Below are 20,065 nucleotides of genomic sequence, written 5' to 3'. Positions count from 1 at the left end.
TAGTGTATGGTTGGGGTGAGAGAGAGAGAGAGAGAGAGAGACGCTGTCTGGTGAAGTGTGCAGGGACTAGAACGCTAACAGGTGCAATGTCAGGTGGTTGTGGGGGAGGGAGATGAAGAGGAACAGGGGAAGATCGGCAGGTGCACCAACAGAGAGTGAGAAACAAACAGGGTGAGAGACGAGAATGGTGAGGAGATGATAGGACAGAGGGGGTGGAAATGTTGAGTGGAAGGTGTGGGACAGTATGTTACCATATTTGAGGCCAGGATAATTATGGCAGCAGAGAATGTGTTGTAAGGGTAACTGCCATATGCGCAGTTCAGAAAATCTGGTGGTGGAGGAATAATCCTGATTGGTCAGGTAGCGAAGCAGCCTTTGAAATGAAGCAAGTTATGTTCAGCTGCATGTTGCAGCACAGGGTGGACTACTTCGTTCTTGGCTACAATTTGGTGGTGGCTGTTCATCCTGGTGGTCATACCAATATGAAATGCTGTGCAGTGATTGCAGCAGAGCTGGTAAATGACATGGCTACTTTCACAGATGGCAGATGAGAGAAAGGTGTTGAGGTTGTGAGGGAATGAAGACAGGGTGTCTTGGCCCTGAGTTCAGATCATGGAGATGTGAACAAACCTAAACCAGACAAAGTGTTTGGTGTTTGACATGATAGGAAGGTCTCCTCTAGATGGCCCATAAAAAGGTTAGCACAGGATACCATGAAAGTCCCCATGGCTGTGCTGCCAATTTGTTTATATACCTTCCCTTCAAAGTAGTAGTAGTTACAGGTTGGGACAAAGTTAGTAAGGTGTATGAGGAATGAGAGAGTGGGTTTGGAATCTGAAGGGCACTGGGAAAGGTAAAGTTCAAGAATGGTAAGTCAGTGAGCGTGAGGGATGTTGATGTATAGGGGGCTGGTGTTAACAGTGGTGAATACAGATCCAGGAGGTAAAGAGGTGGGATGGCGAAGAGTTGGTGAAGGAAGTGGCTGGTGTGTGTAATGTGGGAGGCTAGATTACAGACAGTTGGTTGGAGGTGTTGACAAACGAGGGCCAAAATTCTTTCAGGGTGGGCTCAATAACCAGCCACAATGGGGCATCCAGGATTGTTGGGTTTGTAGATTTTGAGGGCATGTTAAAGGTGGGTGTGAAGGGCGTCACAGCGGTGAGGAGGCAAATTTATTCAGGAGCGAGGGTCTGGGAAGGGCACAAGAAGTTATGTGGGTATATGACTCAATGCCCAGGCGTATCAAGGCCGTTATTACGGCCAGAGGTGTACTTCTGGGATGGGACCACTCTGGTAGAGTTTACAGGTGTAGTAGTCAGATAGCTGGTGGAGGCCTTCTGCCTGGTAGTCACTGTGATTCATAATGCCTGTGTTGAAATCTTTGTCTGCAGGTAGGATGATCTGATCACAAGTTGTTTCTTCTACTGAAAAGTTGGTGTTCTGAGAAAGGGATCTTGGGAAGAGTCAGGGTTCAGTGTTGGTTTTAGGCTGGTTTTGGTTGGAGGAATTGGTGGCAAAGAAGTGCTTCAATTGCAGGGATCGGGAGGAAGACAGAAGGCCTTTGATAAATGAAGAATGGTTAAATTTTGGTGTGGGACTGAAGGTGAGGCTTTTGGATAGGAAGTGTTTTAGTAATGTTTTGTCTCTGGTTTTGGTAGAGATGGTAGGGCATTTTGGGAGATCTGGTAAGTTGAAAAGGTCAGCTAGGCAGGGTTTAGTTGCTATGAGGGGTGGACAAGAAGTAACACTGTGGGTACAATAGGGGTTGGATTGTGGTGCCCCGAGACTGCAGTAGCATGTCAACAGGTTGGATAATTTATGGAGTCGGGTCTGGAATGCTCCTTGAGGTGATGGAAAACAAGGGATTCAATTTCACAGATGTGATTTGTGGAAAGGGATTGCACGGCAGTTGTACAATGTGGAGGGGCAGGGATAATTCAGGGATACCTGTACTATGGAGATGTGATTTCGCAGTACTAGGTTTGTGAGGACCAGGAATTGATGGAATGTGAAAATGTGTAGGTCATTGTGAAAGGAGGGGTGGGATCCAAAGAAAGGAATCTTCATGTTTAGGTTGTTCAGGGAGATTCCATAGTGTAGGCAGCATTTGTGGAACAGTACATGGAACTGGGTTTTAGCCAGGGAAGGAATACTTTTATGAACTGGTGCAGAAAGATGGAGGAGGGATCCATTGTGACAGGCTGGCGTAAAGTAAACTGGAATGATGCAGAAATGGGCAAAATAGGTGTTGATGGTTGTGAAAAGAAGTGTAAATAATGTCTAAAAAATAATTAAAGACAAGCAGAAACACATGCAGATACATAATAATGTGCATAACTGCATGAAACCATGTGAAAACATGCACCATGCACAAATACGTTAAAAATGTACAGAAACATGGGGGGGAGGGAGGAACGACACAAGTCGCCGAAGTGGCGTCAACTCTAAAGACTTGTACCAGGCAAACGCTCTACCTGACGGAAGGCCCTAGCCACACAGCATTTTCATTTCCAATATTACCCTATACTCATCTGACCAGAAATCCGTGTCTTATTTCCAATCCACTTCACTGACCACTACTATATTTAGACTGAACCTTTGTATTTCCCTCTTCTGATTTTCTAGCTTCCCTATCACATTCAAGCTTCCAACATTCCACACCCTGACTCACAGAACATTATCCTTTCGTTGGTTATTCAATCTTTTTCTCATGGTCATCCCACCCTCTTCCCTTTGGCAGTCCCTTCCCAGAGAGCCAAATGGTGGACTATTCTTAATCTTTAGCCAATGGTGAAATCATGACGACACATTTTTCAATTACAGGCCACATGGCCTGTGCATACACATTATCTGCCTATAATGCAGTCATTTCCATTGTCTTCTGCATCCTGATGCTGTTGATCATTGCTGATTGTTCCACCTTTAGGGGCAGTTTCCCACCGCAAAGACAAAGGAGTGCCCTGAACTTCTGTCCGCTCCTGTGCCCTCTTTGACAGGGTCGTTGGCAGAATGAGGGGGACTTCTTATGCTGGAAGTCTTCAGCTGCTAATGCTGTTTATTGGTCAAAATTTAAGTGGTGTCAGGTTTAGAACCCAGAACCGATGACGTTTTGACTACTAGTCAAAGATGCTATCCCTAGACCACGGGTGCACACCTTGGTAGCCACACCAATATAAAAAGTTGTGCAATGACTGCAGCAGAGGCGATAAATGACAAGGCTGCTTTCATAGGCGGCCTGGTCCCTGATGGGGTAGTATAGACTTGTTACAGGATTAGAATAGGAAGTGTTGGCTGGGTGGATTGGACAGCGCTCCCTCCAGGGTCTTCCACATGGATATGATACCTGTGGCAAGGGACTGGGATTGGCGTAGGGATGGACTAGGATGTTGTGCAGGTTGGGTAGGCGATGGAACACCACTTTAGGAATGGTAGGAAGTATCACGGGTACGATGACACTCATTTCTGGTCAAGATGTTAGATTGGGGATATGAGGAGAAATGACATGGGAGATCTGTTTGCAGATTAGGTTTGGGGGATAATGCCTATCTATGAAGGCATTTATGAGACCTTCAGCACTCTTCTCTATAGCATTACTGTTTTCATTGTCCATTCTTTCTCTTATTTCCTGTGCTTACTTATCGCCTTCCACACTGCAATTAGTTCAGACTCACACTGTATCAACGATTGTTGACACACAATGCACACTTTGTGACTGCAAGGATTGTTGTGCACCAGCTGATGCCCCAGATTCTTTCCTCCGACAGTTATATTTATTCCTACTGATACCAATTCATCCCTCATCCTGACATAATTTAGCATTTTATTTTCCACTCTTGGCCGTGCCACACGAAATTTTGACCCTTGTCTTAACCCATTGCCCCTCCCTCTCTTTTTGCTCGTTACAACACACACACACACACACACACACACACACACACACACACACACACACAGACAGACAGACAGACAGACAGACAGAGAGAGAGAGAGAGAGAGAGAGAGAGAGAGAGAGAGTTATTTCAACAATAATTTTAACATTTTCTACTTTTAGTGTTAATATTTCTATTTTCAGCATTTCAGTATCACTTTGAAGTGATTTAGTAATTTTTTCCTTAGAGTCAATTGTGTTTAAGAGGTCAGCAGGTTCAATACATAAATAATACGTACACAAGCATGGATGATCTTCTTTTATGAATTTCAAATTCACTTTCGCACAGTTTTCGTATAACTAACAATTACACTTCACACAAAAAATATGTTTCATGAAGTGTTTTGAACATTCCCTACTCAACAAGCTATTTAATTTAACTTGATTTGAGGACTGAGACATGTGGCTGTACTCTTCTGTTGTCACCATCATGCCACATACACTACTGGCCTTTAAAATTACTACACCATGAAGATGACATGCTACAGACGCGAAATTTAAGAGACAGGAAGAAGATTCCATGATATGAAAATGATTAGCTTTCAGAGCATTCACACAAGGTTGGCACCGGTGGCGACACCTACAAAGTGCTGACATGAAAGTTTCCAACCGATTTCTCATACACAAACAGCAGTTTGCCTGGTGAAATGTTGGTGTGATGCCTCGTGTAAGGAGGAGAAATGCGTACCATCACGTTTCCGACTTTGATAAGGGTCGGATTGTAGCCTATCACGATTGTGGTTTATCGTATCGTGACATTGCTGCTCCCGTTGGTCGAGATCCAATGACTGTTAGCAGAATATGGAATCGATGGGTTCAGGGAGGGTGATACAGAATGCCGTGCTGGATCCCAACAGCCTCGTATCACTAGCAGTCAAGATGACAGGAATCTTATCCGCTTGGCTGTAGCGGATCGTGCAGCCATGTCTCGATCCCTGAGTCAACAGGTGGGGACGTTTGCAAGACAACAACCATCTGCACGAACAGTTTGACGACGTTTGCAGCAGCATGGATTATCATCTCGGAGACCATGACTGCAGTTACCCTTGACGCTGCATCACAGACAGGAGCGCCTGCGATGGTGTACTCAACGACGAACCTGGGTGCATGAATGGCAAAACGTCATTTTTTCGGATGGTCGCATCTGTGTTTGGCAACATGGCGGTGAACGCACATTGGAAGCGTGTATTTGTCATCGCCATACTGGTGTATCACCATTGTGATGGTATGGGGTGCCATTGGTTACACGTCTTGGTCACCTCTTGTTTGCATTGGCGGCACTTTGAACAGTGGACGTTACATTTCAGATGTGTTACGACCCATGGCTCTACCCTTCAATTGATTCCTGCGAAACCCTACATTTCAGCAGGATAATGCACGACCGCATGTTGCAGGTCCTGTACGGGCCTTTCTGGATACAGAAAATGTTTGACTGCTGCCCTGGCCATCACATTCTCCAGATCTCTGACCAATTGAAAACTTCTGGTCAATGGTGGCCGAGCAACTGGCTCGTCACAATACGCCAGTCACTACTCTTGATGAACTGTGGTATCGTGTTGAAACTGCATGGTCAGCTGTACCTGTACACACCATCCAAGCTCTGTTTGACTCAATGCCCAGGCGTGTCAAGGCCGTTCTTACGGCCAGAGGTGGTTGTTCTGGGTACTGATTTCTCAGGATCTATGCACCCAAATTGCATGAAAATGTATTCACATGTCATTTCTAGTATAATATATTTTCCAGTGAATACCTGTTTATCATCTGCATTTCTTCTTGGTGTAGCAATTTTACTGGCCAGTAGTGTATTTCAAAGGGCCACCACATTACAAGCTGCTGAAGTTTGACATGCTTCTTTTCTGATGCCACTTGAAAAATAACCCTGTTAACCCCTCTGTCAAGCAGTAACTCTGGCTATGTCTGAACTGATACTAAATTGATACTTGTGTCTGTGTGGAATGACAGAGTGAGAGTTTGGTTTGTGATTACAGGATACAGTGTCAAATAAAACTCACTGCAAAAAAACAAAGAAAGGATCACAGTTAATGAGCTGTTATGGGGCTCACTTTGTATTCTCATGTCTGTCTGGTTGAGACTGAGAGGAGCAGAAGGCATATTCCTTTCAGTGTTAAGTTACTTGCCTTGCATGGGAGTTGCTACCATGGCGCTGTGTAAGTGCAGCACATGTGCCTCTTGCCAGCACCATGTGCCATGCAGTATTGCAGTTACCTTTCTGTCTTTTCCAGTTATTTGAAGATATCAACACTTAATTATAAACTGACTGTATTGAGAACGAATTCCTTTTATTAAGCAGGAGGTAGATGGCTGAAAAAGCCAACCTTCATGCTCTTGTCTCTTCAGCAATTACCTGCTGAAGTTTTCAACCTGGCCATCACTTATGCATGCTAATTCCAATAATTTAATATCAATGTTCATAGTTCTGCTCCATGTGGTAAACCACATATGGCACTGTGATGTAATACTGCTATTGCAGCTTCGTAAAGTCTATGCAAAACTCCAGTTTCAAACACTGTTAGGAACATTTAACTGGCATATAGAAGACCCCGTGCCAAAGGCTGTGATAACTGTTGTGTTAGGTCCAGAGCTGAAGGTTCAGTATTGTAGAGTTATCAATAGATAAGAGCAGTGGAAGGAAGATGTACCATATTTACCTGAATATAAGACAAACATGAATATAAGATAATGTTCCTTTTTATTTATTAATTTTTTTTTAATTTCCTGAAGACACTCCTACAGAAAATATCATTTTCATGTATTCTGATACATTAAAATTACAAACTGTTTTATTGCTGTGAAATACCTGCCTATAAATGTTAATGTTGTAACTATTATCAACTTAATGAGCTGTTAATTGATTGTCTACATTTTGATAATACAAGTAAAACCAAAATAAACAAATGGAGATGGTATACAAATACTAACAAAGAGATAGAGGGGCTGGCCAATACTTACCTCAGCTCAGTACAGCCGATAGATACACATAAAACAGAACCGAAAATTTACGTTCCTAGCTTTCGGAACAAATGTTCCTTCATCACGGAGGAGAGAGGGGAAAGAAAGGGAAGAAGGGAAAGGAGATTCAGTTACTCACAACCCAGGTTATGAAGCAACAGGGAAAGGAAAATAGGGAGGGTAGCAAGGATGGAGGCATGGTTGTCAGAGGGAAGCCAAAGATATTCTACTGTAAGTACTGTGCCAACTTCAGACCAAAGAGGATGCATACAGAAGTAAAGAGGTATATAGTATAAAGATAAACACAACTATGTAGGATGAAAAGATGCGTGAATGGCTAAAGAGGAAAGGGAAAGAGGAGAAGACTGAAGAGTAAATGGGAGTGAGGTTGTTTAATGTAGGTTCAGTCCAGGGGGATGGCGGGATGAAAGGATGTGTTGGAGTGCAAGTTCCCATCTCCGCAGTTTAGAGGGACTGGTGTTGGGTGGGAGAAGCCAAATGGCACATACGGTGTAGCAGGTTCCTAGGTTCCTAGAATTATGCTGGAGGGCATGCTCCGCTACTGGGTATTGGGCATCTCCTTGGCAGACAGTTCGTCTGTGTCCGTTCATGCGCTCAGCCAGTTTAGTTGTTGTCATGCCGATGTGAAAGGCTGTGCAGTGCAGGCATGTCAGTTGATAAATGACATGTGTAGTTTCACATGTGGCCCTGCCTTGAATTGTGTATGTTTTACCAGTAGCGGGGCTGGAGTAGGTGGTTGTGGGGGGATGCATGGCGCAGGTTTTGCAGCGGGTTCGGTTACAGGGGTAGGAACCGCTGGGTAGAGAAGGTAGTCTGGGAATATTGTAGGGTTTAACAAGGATGTTACGGAGGTTAGGGGGGCGACGAAAGGCGACTCTGGGTGGTGTGTGGAGAATTTTGTCAAGGGATGATCTCATTTCAGGGGTTGACTTGAGAAAGTCATATCCCTGGTGAAGTAATTTGTTGATGTTTTTGAGGCCAGGATAATATTGGGTGACAAGGGGGATGCTTCTGTGTGGTCTGGGGGTAGGAACATTGTTGTTGGACGGGGAGGAATGTATTGCTCGGGAAATCTGTTTGTGGACAAGGTCTGCAGGATAGTTGTGGGAGAGGAAAGCACTGGTCCAGTTATTGGTGTGATTGTTGAGGGATTCGTCACTGGAGAAGATACGTTTGCCACGAATACCTAGGCTGTAGGGAAGGGAGCGTTTGATGTGGAAAGGATGGCAGCTATCAAAGTGAAGGTACTGTTGTTTGTTTGTGGGTTTGATATGGACAGAGGTGTGGATGTGAGCTTCAACAAGATGAAGGTCAACATCCAGGAAGGTGGCTTGGGTTTTGGAGAAGGACCAGGTGAAATTCAGATTCGAAAAGGAGTTGAGGTTATGGAGGAAATTAAGGAGTGTTTCTTCACCATGAGTCCAGACCACAAAGATGTCATCTATAACCTATACCAGGCCAGGGGAAGCAGCTGTTGGGTCTTCAGGAAAGCCTCCTCCATGCGGCCCATGAAGAGGTTGGCATAGGACGGAGCCATCCTGGTTCCCATGGCCGTTCCCCTGATTCGTTTGTAGGTCTGGCCTTCAAAAGTGAAGTAATTATGAGTGAGGATGAAGTTGGTAAGTGTGATAAGGAACGAGGTTTTTGGAAGATCTTCGGGTGGGCGTTGGGAGAGGTAGTGCTCAAGGGCAGAGAGACCATGGGTATGTGGGAATACATTAATTTTATCTTCCCTTCCTTTCCTGATCATTATCCAAGTTAGTCATCTGTTGTATCACTGTTGTGAATCACCATCACCACCACCACTTTGTTTGTAAACCTAATGGCATTCCTTCCTGGCAATCCACGCAAAATATTCCCTCTTCTGAGCCATTCATAGTATTGGATGTGCAGCACTTGAGTCCTTTCGTAATAGATTTGCTTGATATTCGGCCCCAGAAAATAAGAATCCGCTAATACTGTATGGATATTGAGGTGCGTGGCACCCCGCCCTCCCCCCATCCTCTTTACTACCCTAACTAAAGTGAGGGCATGGTCTCCTCAGAAATGTGAGTGTTAGAAGATCTATTCACATCATCATCTGTAATTTGAATTTGTGAGGTCATGGCACCAGGAATTAATACCGGGTCTGTGCTGTACTTTGTGATCAGTTGCTTAACTTTCTGGATACGAAGTCCCTGAAAAAATCCAGCAGCAACATCTTCCTTCTGTTAAAAATACAGACTGATATTATGTTCAAAACAACCTTCAACCTTTGTAGCATAAAATAATTTGTCATCCAACCCTCTCCTTGGCATCTAAAGATAAATCATAAAGGCAGTTTTACTTTCATTGTCATTTTCTTGAGAAGAATAATCCGTGGGAGGGGAGGGGGGCTTCCTACCATCTGCTTGTGCACCCAGCATTACCTTATTCTGACCTTTTTGTTGCCAGGGATCACTTTCAATGTCCTTCACATAAGCTGTAACATTTATTAGTACATCAAAATAATAGGCAACTGATTGGCACTGCCCATGTGGCTTAGCAAATAATTGTACCGTTTACTGATATTGGTTATATGATGCTGAGATGTAAGTAATTTTACATCATACACCACTTGCAACAATGAAAGTAAAAGCAATTAGATTGATCATCGAAAGATGTGACAGTACTCTTTGGAAAGAGTAATGTTAATGGTTGTGAGTAGATGCAGAAACTGTTATAATTTCTTGCAATGTTTTTCTGAGAATGATAGATATTAATTTTTTCATTTTAAAAATTCAGACTGTATTTACCAGGGCGAAGCCAGAATTTTCGTCTGAAGAAATTGGACGCTTGAGCGGTTCAGAAAAGACGATTACGCAGCACCTCAACATTGCTCAACTGAATGCAATTCGCAAATCAGTCGCTTCCAAGAATTACTTGCTTATTTGTGGAATGCCAGGCACAGGTTAGTTCTGGTTAGAGAGTTTGTAACATTTATTGTTTTTAATTGTTGTTATACATTGCACATTATTTTAATGTAAATAAATGCATGGGAAGCTTGAATCACCATTCAGAGCAACAAACTGTCTGGAGCTTCAACAGTATTTTTATAATTGTAGTTATAATTATATTTGAAACTTCCTGGCAGATTAAAACTGTGTGCCCGACCGAGACTCGAACTCGGGACCTTTGCCTTTCGTGGGCAAGTGCTCTACCAACTGGCAGAAGTAAAGCTGTGAGTACCGGGCGTGAGTCGTGCTTCGGTAGCTCAGTTGGTAGAGCACTTGCCCGCGAAAGGCAAAGGTCCCGAGTTCGAGTCTCGGTCGGGCACACAGTTTTAATCTGCCAGGAAGTTTCATATCAGTGCACACTCCGCTGCAGAGTGAAAATCTCATTCTGGAAACATCCCCCAGGCTGTGGCTAAGCCATGTCTCCGCAATATCCTTTCTTTCAGGAGTGCTAGTTCTGCATGGTTCGCAGGAGAGCTTCTGTAAAGTTTGGAAGGTAGGAGACGAGGTGCTGACAGAAGTAAAGCTGTGAGTACCGGGTGTGAGTTGTGCTTCGGTAGCTCAGTTGGTAGAGCACTTGCCCGCGAAAGGCAAAGGTCCCGAGTTCGAGTCTCGGTCGGGCACACAGTTTTAATCTGCCAGGAAGTTTCATATCAGCGCACACTCCGCTGCAGAGTGAAAATCTCATTCTGGAAACATCCCCCAGGCTGTGGCTAAGCCATGTCTCCGCAATATCCTTTCTTTCAGGAATGCTAGTTCTGCATGGTTCGCAGGAGAGCTTCTGTAAAGTTTGGAAGGTAGGAGACGACGTACTGGCAGAAGTAAAGCTGTGAGTACCGGGAGTGAGTCTCGCTTCGATAGCTCAGTTGGTAGAGCACTTGACCGCGAAAGGCAAAGGTCCCGAGTTCGAGTCTCGGTCGGGCACACAGTTTTAATCTGCCAGGAAGTTTCATATCAGCGCACACTCCGCTGCAGAGTGAAAATCTCATTCTGATAATTATATTTGTTTAGCCTTTAGACTCTTTAGAGGCTCAAAAATGTGTATGTATACAATAAAACTTACTATCAAATTGTTAAATTGTTTGCACGCTTCCTACAGCCCCACCCCCTACAATGAAAAGAAACCTGTTACCTTTCAGGGAGAAATGCTTGATAGAGTTCACAACTTTTTTCTTGTCACAAAACTGTGAATTACAAATTTTAGTTATGGCCACAACACCCACTCATGGAACAAAGAACAGCAGCAGTTAGATGTTGGACATAGTCACCTTTCCCCTGCCCTTAGTTGGCTTATGATTATGTTAATTTTGTTATAATTTTGATAAAATAAAGGCTCTTCTGGAATTAATATTCTTTCACAGGAAAGACTGAAATGTTAGCATCTCTAGTACGCGTCCTTGTAGGACGTGGTGCTTCAGTGCTGATTACAAGCAACACTCATTCAGCTGTTGACAACTTGCTGCTTCGTCTGAAGAAACATAATTTGCCTATTCTGCGGCTGGGTTCTGAACAACGCATCCATCCTGAACTCCGTTGTTTTTCAGAAGCAGAGCTCAGTAAGGGTTGTAAGACACCTGAAGAACTTACTAAGAGACTCAATTCCAGGGTCAGTTAAGTATGATTTTGTGAATGTACTGTGCAGAGCTATGATTATTTAATAATGCTAAAGATAGAGTAGTTTTATAAGTAACACAAAAAAAGACGAGGAATATTAAAAGAAAGAGAGATCAAATCAAAGTTATTAAAAAAAGGAAGAAAAAGAAAAAGCTTTTTCATCACATACAGTGTATCCTTAATTTGAGCAGCATATTATTGTTGCTGGGGGGAACATCACGGAGGAAAAAAAATTAATGAAAATTTGACCAATAGGTAGTAATCTAAATGTCAGAATAGGGCACTTCAACAGATGCATGGCACACAGCAGTTTCTCAGTTTGCATCCAAGACACTCAATGTAACTGTCTGTCGAAACAGTTGCATGCTGCTGGTAAAGTTCTTTTACAAGGATGGTGACGGTACACCACTAGCCCTGCAGAAGTCCCGGACACTCAAGGGTATGAAAAAAGAGAAAATTATTACAAAATTCGAACAGACAGGTTCTTTTGAAGTGCAGTGTGGCAGAGGGGGGAAAGCAGTTGATCTAACGTCAGTTGAAGATGGGGCCACAGCATTGCTGAGGGGCCGAGCAATGGTTTGCAATCACTCGTGTTCAGGAGATGCTTCTTGCTGACCTGTGACCAAGGCAGATGTTTGCTCTGGAATTTCTTGCTTACATGGAAGTGGACAATGAACGCCCAAGGAACATTCTGTGGACAGGCAAAGCCCATTTCCATATCCAAGTACATGTTGATATGCAGGATTGCAGAATATGGGCAACAGAAAACCTGTATGCACATTAATTAGTACTACATCATTCTTCAAAGGTGGCTTTGTGGTGTGGGTCCATGGCATTGTTTATCTAAGGGCGATATTTTATCAAAGAGATGAGTTCTGCAGGTCCTGTTACCTATACAATCATTGATAAATGCTGTGAGTCTTTTGCACAACATAATTCCAACCCTTCAACAGTGTGGATCTATGGGTAGGACCATTTTTATGCAAGATGGTGCTCCTCTGCACTTTGTACAGCTAGTGACATGGCCGCTGCAAAGGTTTTTCTGAAATGATAGAATTATCAGTCATAATTTCCCTACAGCTTGGCCATCCAGATAACCCGATATTAATCTGTGGAACTTCTGGCTGTGGGTTTATAGGAAAGATGTTGTGTTCAGGGTTCCTGTTATGAATATTGCTGAATTGAAGAAATGTGCTGCACAACACCTTCTGAACATGATCCCTGAGACATTCTAATCTTTTGTGGAACATGTTGTTTTTCAGTTTCAACTTGTGGCAGAAAATGGACAACATATTGAACATGTCTTGTACTAGTCTCACGATAACTAGAAACTGATGTCATTTTGCTGTTTATGCAACTTTCAGCCTCAGTACAATTAAAAACAGATTTTTCCCTTCCAATGTGGTACCTTGCCGTAGTGGATGGGCTTACCTAACTAACAGTGCAACAACTATTGATTGCCCAAGTTGTGTAGTCAAGCACATTGAACAGTACAGATGGTGTAATGTGCTACTCGAACCATAGCCTTCGAATTTCAGATAATCTGTCATTTGTAGCCGACCCCAATTATGTTAAGACACCATCTACTGGTAAAATTTTCATTAACTTTTTTCCCCTATGACTTTTCCCCCTGCATCAGTAATATGCTGTTCAAATTTGATGTCATTCTAAGCAGTGGTTCTCTCTCTACAGTAATTTGAAACTGGAATTTTAGTTACGGACACGCTGTATTTCTCCTGCTCTTCCTCCTCCTCCTCCTCCTACTACTACTACTACTACTACTACTACTATTACTACAACTACCACCACCACCACCACCACCACCACCACCACCACCTTCTCTCTCTTTTACATCTCTTGTCTTGGTGCTGTGCATGGCAGGACTGCAATTCAGACACAACTCTTCACAAAGTTGACAAACTGACATTGCAGATCTTTCTTAATCATCCTTTTTCAAACAAAGAATGTTTTATGTTTATAAACACAAGTGGAGCAAAGTATTGCACCTTAGGATATAAAAGAATCAAAATAAACAGTGTAAACAAATTTTTGCATTTCAGGGTCATAAACAATGACCAACTTTGTGAAGACAACACCTATGAGTTTCTGCTGAAAATCCTGACCCCAATGCTTCCACCAAAGTTTTTCATCTTCTTCAGTCCCAATAATTTAAAATGTTTGTAATCACTGTGTATTTGATCATCTTCTGATTATGAAATGTCGCTTCTACTAGACAAAGGTGAGGGAAGAGATATGTTTCGGCCTCATGGAATGAACCGTTCAAAGATTTTACTTAGAACAATTTATGGAGATCACCAAAAAACCAAGTGCAGCTTTAGTGATGAACTATTTGACTCTCTTATGAACATCAGCCTTGGAGCGCATTCTTAGTGACAAAAGCTCATGGGTAATGTTATTCCATCATTCTTACTGAATTTTCAGTTTGACATTTCGACCATTTTAAAGCCATCCAGCTGTTATTTAAATTTCTTGATGTGAATGCTGGGATAGTTCTTTTGAGAGTAATATGCAGATTCCCTTCCCTGTTGCCCAATCTGAGATTGAGCTTCACATTTATTAACACCTTACTCAATAAAAGTTACTTTCTTAGTTACAAATGTTCTCAATTAAGAGAAAGAAATAGTATGTTGTTATAATTTATTATTGCAGTTGTAGGCTGCTGTAACTGTGTTACCATTTTGCTATTGCATATTAAATCAAATTTTGTTGTCATCTGAAACAAGGTGAGAGATTTGGAAGTTTGTCTACAAATCTAATGTAATGTAATGTGGTCTTTTATTCATGCTTATCATCATCTTGTCCTGAACAGCTAATTGTTGGATCAACGTGCTTGGGTACAAATAGCCCTTTGCTGACAGGCCGGCGATTTTCTGTGTGCTTAGTTGATGAGAGCACTCAGACCCTGCAGGTAATGCTGATGAGGCCATTACTTCTCTGTGAACGGTTCATTCTTGTTGGTGATCCACAGCAGCTGCCACCAGTTGTGACTTCTTTGAAAGCTAGGTAATACAAATTACACGTATGAATATAAATAAAAAGGTATGGATATAATAGAGGGAAACATTCCACGTGGGAAAAATATATCTAAAAACAAAGATGATGTGACTTACCAAACTCTTTGCCTTTACAAATGTCTGCTTGTGTCTGTGTATGCGCAGTTGGATATGGGTGTGTGCACGAGTGTATACCTGTCCTTTTTTCCCCCTAAGGTAAGTCTTTCCACTCCCGGGATTGGAATGACTCCTTACCCTCTCCCTTAAAACCCACATCCTTTCGTCTTTCCCTCTCCTTCCCTCTTTCTTGATGAAGCAACCATTGGTTAAGAAAGCTTGAATTTTGTGTGTGTGTTTGTGTTTGTTTGTGTGTCTATCGACCTGCCAGCGCTTTCGTTTGGCAAGTCACATCATCTTTGTTTTTAGATAAATAAAAAGGTAGGATTTTTTAAATATCTTGTTAAAATGCAATAGACTGTGTCTGAAAAGCATTCATGACTGTCTTTTGAATACTTCGTTAACGTAGTTTTCTTCTTCTTGAGAGCGGTAAGGGCATTTCCTCTGATGGTATATATTCATTTTTGAATGAAGTGCACAAACATGTATACCCTCGCCTCCTCCAGCCTCCTCTGTCAGGGAAATCAGTTATTTTTGTGTTAGCTCTTCAGTATAGTATTATCAAAACAGTAATCAGTATTATGTATAAGATGGCTGGATTTTTCTTTGTCCAGAATAGTGAGAAATTGTTTTTTGTAATGGTACCCTAATTGGATAAACAGTGATTTGTAAAAAAAGGTAGTGCGACTAAAAGAATTTGCAAATAGAAATTGGCTGTTATCCAGTGGAAGGAGTAAAAGACAGAAAAATTATACCAGTGGAATACTGTGGGGGAGCTGGTGGTAACAGGTCTAACATGTCACAAGGGAAATTTATCTACAGACATTACATGTAAGTGTCAAGCAAAATCTCATATGGCTGAACTTTCATGAGAAGAGTGTAGCGAACAGCAAAAATACATTAGGTAGTAAAAGTAAATATAAAAAAATTATTTTGGTCCATGTGACTTACGGCTGTGACAAATTTTATCAGAATCAGTGAACACACTAACTGTTGCTCAGCAGTTCACTACAGATGTATTTGTGCACTCCATTGGAATATATCTTAAATGGTAAACATAAAATAAACAAGACTGGTGCTGCAATTTTTATACCTACTAAATGTGTGTGTCTTCAGTGTAGAACCCAGTTGTATCCACACAACTCTGTAAACAGTAGTTAACTGCTTGACCACTGTCAATGAGTTGATTGAGTTTGATGAAACTTGTTACAGTGTAAGCACACACTTCTAGGTGAAAAAATAGTCTCACGCTAATTTATTAAAAAAAAAGAGAAGTCATCATCTTTTTTTGTTTGTATTTAGTGATGACAGAACTTAAATATCTATTTTTGATGAGGAAAAATTATCCTAAGAAATGATAGCATGTTCAGAAAGCAAATTCTTTCTTCTTTTTATATATTGAATATTGGCATCACATTGATGAAGTGTGGATGTGCATGGCAACCAAACGCCCCCATGAGATAGATGCTATTTGCGGTGAATTCGTTGGATGTTTGGATTAATGAGTGCTGGAAAGTTGGGATTTGTTTCTCCATGTAGCTTTTGTGAAACTGTCAGTGTGAAATTTAAGGTATGCTTAGCTACTGCTTAAGTGTCAGTCAGATTATGTTTCATTCTGACATCTCAGTCGCACTCAAAGGATAAGCTCTTCAATACAAAATCTTAGCAATCTGTTAATTTTCCTGAAAAGTTTTTACTCTAGTTTTTCTTTGAGCCATGTTTGTCAAAAATTAATGGTTACTGGAAATGAAAGTTTTTTGTCAAAGTTCCTTGCTCACCTCAATAGTGAAATCTTTGATTAAAAAGTTATTCACCGTATATGGACTTCTTCAACAAACATTTCATTAGCTGTGTCAATGCTGATGTTGTTGTACACTTGGTTCTTAAGACATGAAGTTGATTCTGTGGCTATTTCTCCAGAGAAACCAAAATTTATGGACGTAATTGAATTTTACAACCTGTTAAAGACAGTATGTTTCCCAACTATTGTTCATGGGTACACAACACAATCATAGAAAATATCTTCGTATATTGTTCTTGGATAGGTAAGAAATCAACTCACCAAGCAGCTGCAGGAGAACACACATTTGAAGGTATTTAAGTCTGCAAGCTTTCAGAGCCTATGGTTCCTTCCTCCGGCAGAAGGGGTGAAGCAGAGGGAAGAGGGGTGAAGGAAAAGGACTGTTGAGGCTTAGGAAAAGGAGTAGATTTCATAAAAGTCGGCCAGAACTCCAGGTCAGGGGAGACGTAATGTACAGGATAAGAAGGAAAGATTTGTGGTTGAGGACTGTACCAGACAAGATTTGAAAACTTGAGAACATAAAGGCAGAAGGCAGGACAATACGCAAGACAGAACTGCCAGAACATACTGCAAAAATTAATAAGAGGGGAAAGCTAAGTACATTGTAGGTGATATGGGTGCGAGCAGACGGTGAAAAATAGATAGATCAGAAAATGAAAGACAGAAAACAAAAAGGGACTGAAAACATGAATAGTTACTGTAAAGAAATGCTGAAACTGAAGAAATAAATGCAAATTAAGGCCAAGTGGATGACAAGAACCAAGGACACATTGTAGTACCAGTTTCCACCCGGTGTCTGTAGAAAGAATCCAGATGGCACATCTGGTGGAACAGGCACCAAGGTCATGACTGTCATGTTGTAGAGAATGCTTTGCAACAGGATACTGATGTTGCCAGTTTACACCCTCTGCCTATTCATAGCAGCTCATATATGATGTGTCGTTTCACAGGTGACCATCCCTTTGGTAGTATATGTTAGCCCAGTTACGGGGCTGGTATAGGTGGTGGTAGGAGGGTAAGTGGGGCAAGTCACAGGGGTAGGAGTCATTGGATAGGGAGATGGGTGCAGAGAGAGCATAGTGTTTGAAAAGATATTGCGGAGATGGGGAGGGCAACGGAACCCTATTCTAAGTGTGGTGGGCAAAGTGTCAGAGAGAATGGACCTCGTTTCAGGGCATGATTTTAGGAAGCCATAGCCGTGTCACAGTGGATGATTAATACATTCATGACAAGGATAATACTGAGTGACAAGAAGTGTGCTCCTAAGTTGTTTGTTCGAGGGATGAGTAGTAGCAATAGCTCGAAAACTTGTGTGAAAGCTGTTTTCTGTTATATGTCTCTGAGCTCAGTGCTTCGGTCTGCTTTGTGTGGGTGGTTGCCCTTTCCTTATTATATGAATAAAGTTTGAGTATTTTAACAAACAACACCCAATGATAGCAAGAGTGCTTAATGTTGGCCTTCTTAAGGAACATTCTTGGAGGAGGAAGAGACATTGTAGACATCATTAAAAGTCCTGCACCACTACATGTACAGGTATACAGGTTTTCAAGTAACACAGATTCCACCTCCAAACAATGCAAAATTACCTGATTTGTTCTGACATTTGGGAATGTTCTGAATGATACTGGTTTTGTTGTAGAATGACATAGTTCCACATGGCACTGAAATGGCTAATCAACTTGAGTCTAGACAATTTGCATCTCTTACCATGCTCTTGCTCTTACCATGCTCTTGCTCTTAGCATGAGCAAGAAGCTTATGTATATCACATACATTGTGTGTAGTTACTTGCTTGAAGTATCTAATTGGAGGTAATATATACATGTAGAATGATTACGTTCAACTTGTCACATTTGGCTTGTATTTCTGATTTACTTTACCTCTTTTATTTGTACATTTGTACATTATTATGTTGTGTGATTGAAGTGATGAAGGTCAAAGTTGTTGGTAGGGACTTAGCGGGTTTATACAGTATGCAAGATCTGTTTGTTAGCATTGGATGTATAATTATTAAATTCAGACATACCTTGTGTTTATGTATGAAATACATTTTGTTAGTAACACCCTTAATTTTCTTGTGTTTGTTCTGTTTATTGCGCAGGCAGCTCGGTCTTGATGAGAGTCTGTTTACTCGACTGGATGGACTGGGAGCAACAGTAATACTTGACTTGCAATATCGTATGAATCGTGCCATTGTAAAACTTGCCAATCACTTGGCATATGGTGGTCGGTTACGCTGTGCAAATGCGGATATTGCAAATGCAACTCTGCGTGTTGAGAATATACAGGTTTGGACTTAACAGTTTTAAATAAGTGGACCATGAAACTTGGTTACTGGTAAATAATGATCCTCATAATACACGACCAACATTTCGTTAAAGATCTTATTAGTTTATGTACCCTGATTTGATAAACGACACAAATATCATTTGAGTGTCCACCTGATAATGTTGAAGTTTATTACTTAATTGGTTTGATTTATAGTTAACCCTTGAGTAGGTGCACCAAGTTTCCATTAGTTGAACAGGCATGCAGTGTATTTTATACCTAATAACATAATTTACGTGAACGATTACATACCTTGAAAAAATGGTGTTTATTTTGTGGATACTATTGCTTTAATTGCATGTTTTTATGAACTTTGAACTTTTTTAGAATAGTATTTAAATATTTCATGAAAAGTTAATTCAAAGTGTTTCACTTGAGGTTTACATACTCTGTTTTCCAGTTTAGTACATGTTCCCTACATTTCAGGCCTCATGAATATAAGCCTCAGTCGAATAAAGAATTTAGTTGTTGCAAGTGTAAGCAACTGTCGCGTGTTTCTTACAAACTAACTTTTTGCATGTATTAAGTGTAATGATTGTTAATACATCTTTTGTTCACGTGCAAGTTACACACCTCCCATGTTTCTTGTTTGCTTATCCTTGAGAAGTAGACTGACATACGTCTTCCTTTTCCGAGGGCTGAAATGTCACCATCCAAGCACATTATTTTGGATCTTTCATCAGTGGCATTGCCAGAGCCTTAAAAAAAATTGTTCTTGCATAATCTGTGTTACGAACAAACAATCTGTGCATTGATTCCTGCTACATTCATGAAGTAGAAAAAGACACACATTAGTCATTGCTTCTCTTTCATGTCATACATGCATACATACATGTATGTTATTGCTGTCTCCAATGAATGAACTATCAAAACTTTATGATAAAACAAAGAAGCCTCAGATGATAATGGGGTTCCAACATGACATGTTCCAATTTCTAGTTTCAGAGTCAGGAAACAGGAGCATCACTATGTCACTTGGCTTGTTTGAGGTCTGATAGCGGCCATGTTCTTGTTTTCCACAGTATACTTCCAAGTTACTTGTAAAAACTGTTTTTGAGCCACAGATAGCAAAACTCTTGGTTCCATACTTTCCAGGCTTACTAGTAATGTATTGCAACACCCACGGAAAGCCTCCAGTGTCTCATCAGTAGTCGCATACGTCTCCAGGTTGTATGAATTTCTACAGTTGAGAACAAACAGCTGCAAGAAAGGACGAGTGCCAGCAAATTTGTCTATTTTTCTTCTTTCAGTTCGTGTTTCTTTGTCATCAAATCACATACATGAGAGTAAAAACAAAAATC

The 20,065-nt window shown here is 41.3% G+C and overlaps 1 protein-coding gene across 3 annotated transcripts in view; it reads left to right on the top strand.

The window, feature by feature from the left end:
* The window catches only part of LOC124711903 (DNA replication ATP-dependent helicase/nuclease DNA2-like), a 151,628-nt gene that overhangs the window by 112,473 nt on the left and 19,090 nt on the right, over nt 1-20,065 (top strand). For all 3 annotated transcript variants that reach the window (XM_047242154.1, XM_047242153.1, XM_047242152.1), the window contains 4 exons: nt 9,697-9,848; nt 11,253-11,497; nt 14,336-14,529; nt 18,538-18,724. In XM_047242154.1, the coding sequence (XP_047098110.1) occupies nt 9,697-9,848; nt 11,253-11,497; nt 14,336-14,529; nt 18,538-18,724 (778 nt within the window). The remainder of the gene's footprint in view (nt 1-9,696; nt 9,849-11,252; nt 11,498-14,335; nt 14,530-18,537; nt 18,725-20,065) is intronic.

The sequence above is a fragment of the Schistocerca piceifrons genome, chromosome 8 (genome assembly GCF_021461385.2).
Source record: "Schistocerca piceifrons isolate TAMUIC-IGC-003096 chromosome 8, iqSchPice1.1, whole genome shotgun sequence".
Taxonomy (NCBI): Eukaryota; Metazoa; Arthropoda; class Insecta; order Orthoptera; family Acrididae; genus Schistocerca; species Schistocerca piceifrons.
Note: the sequence above shows the minus strand (reverse complement) of the source record. Positions and strands in the feature narration are given on the sequence as shown.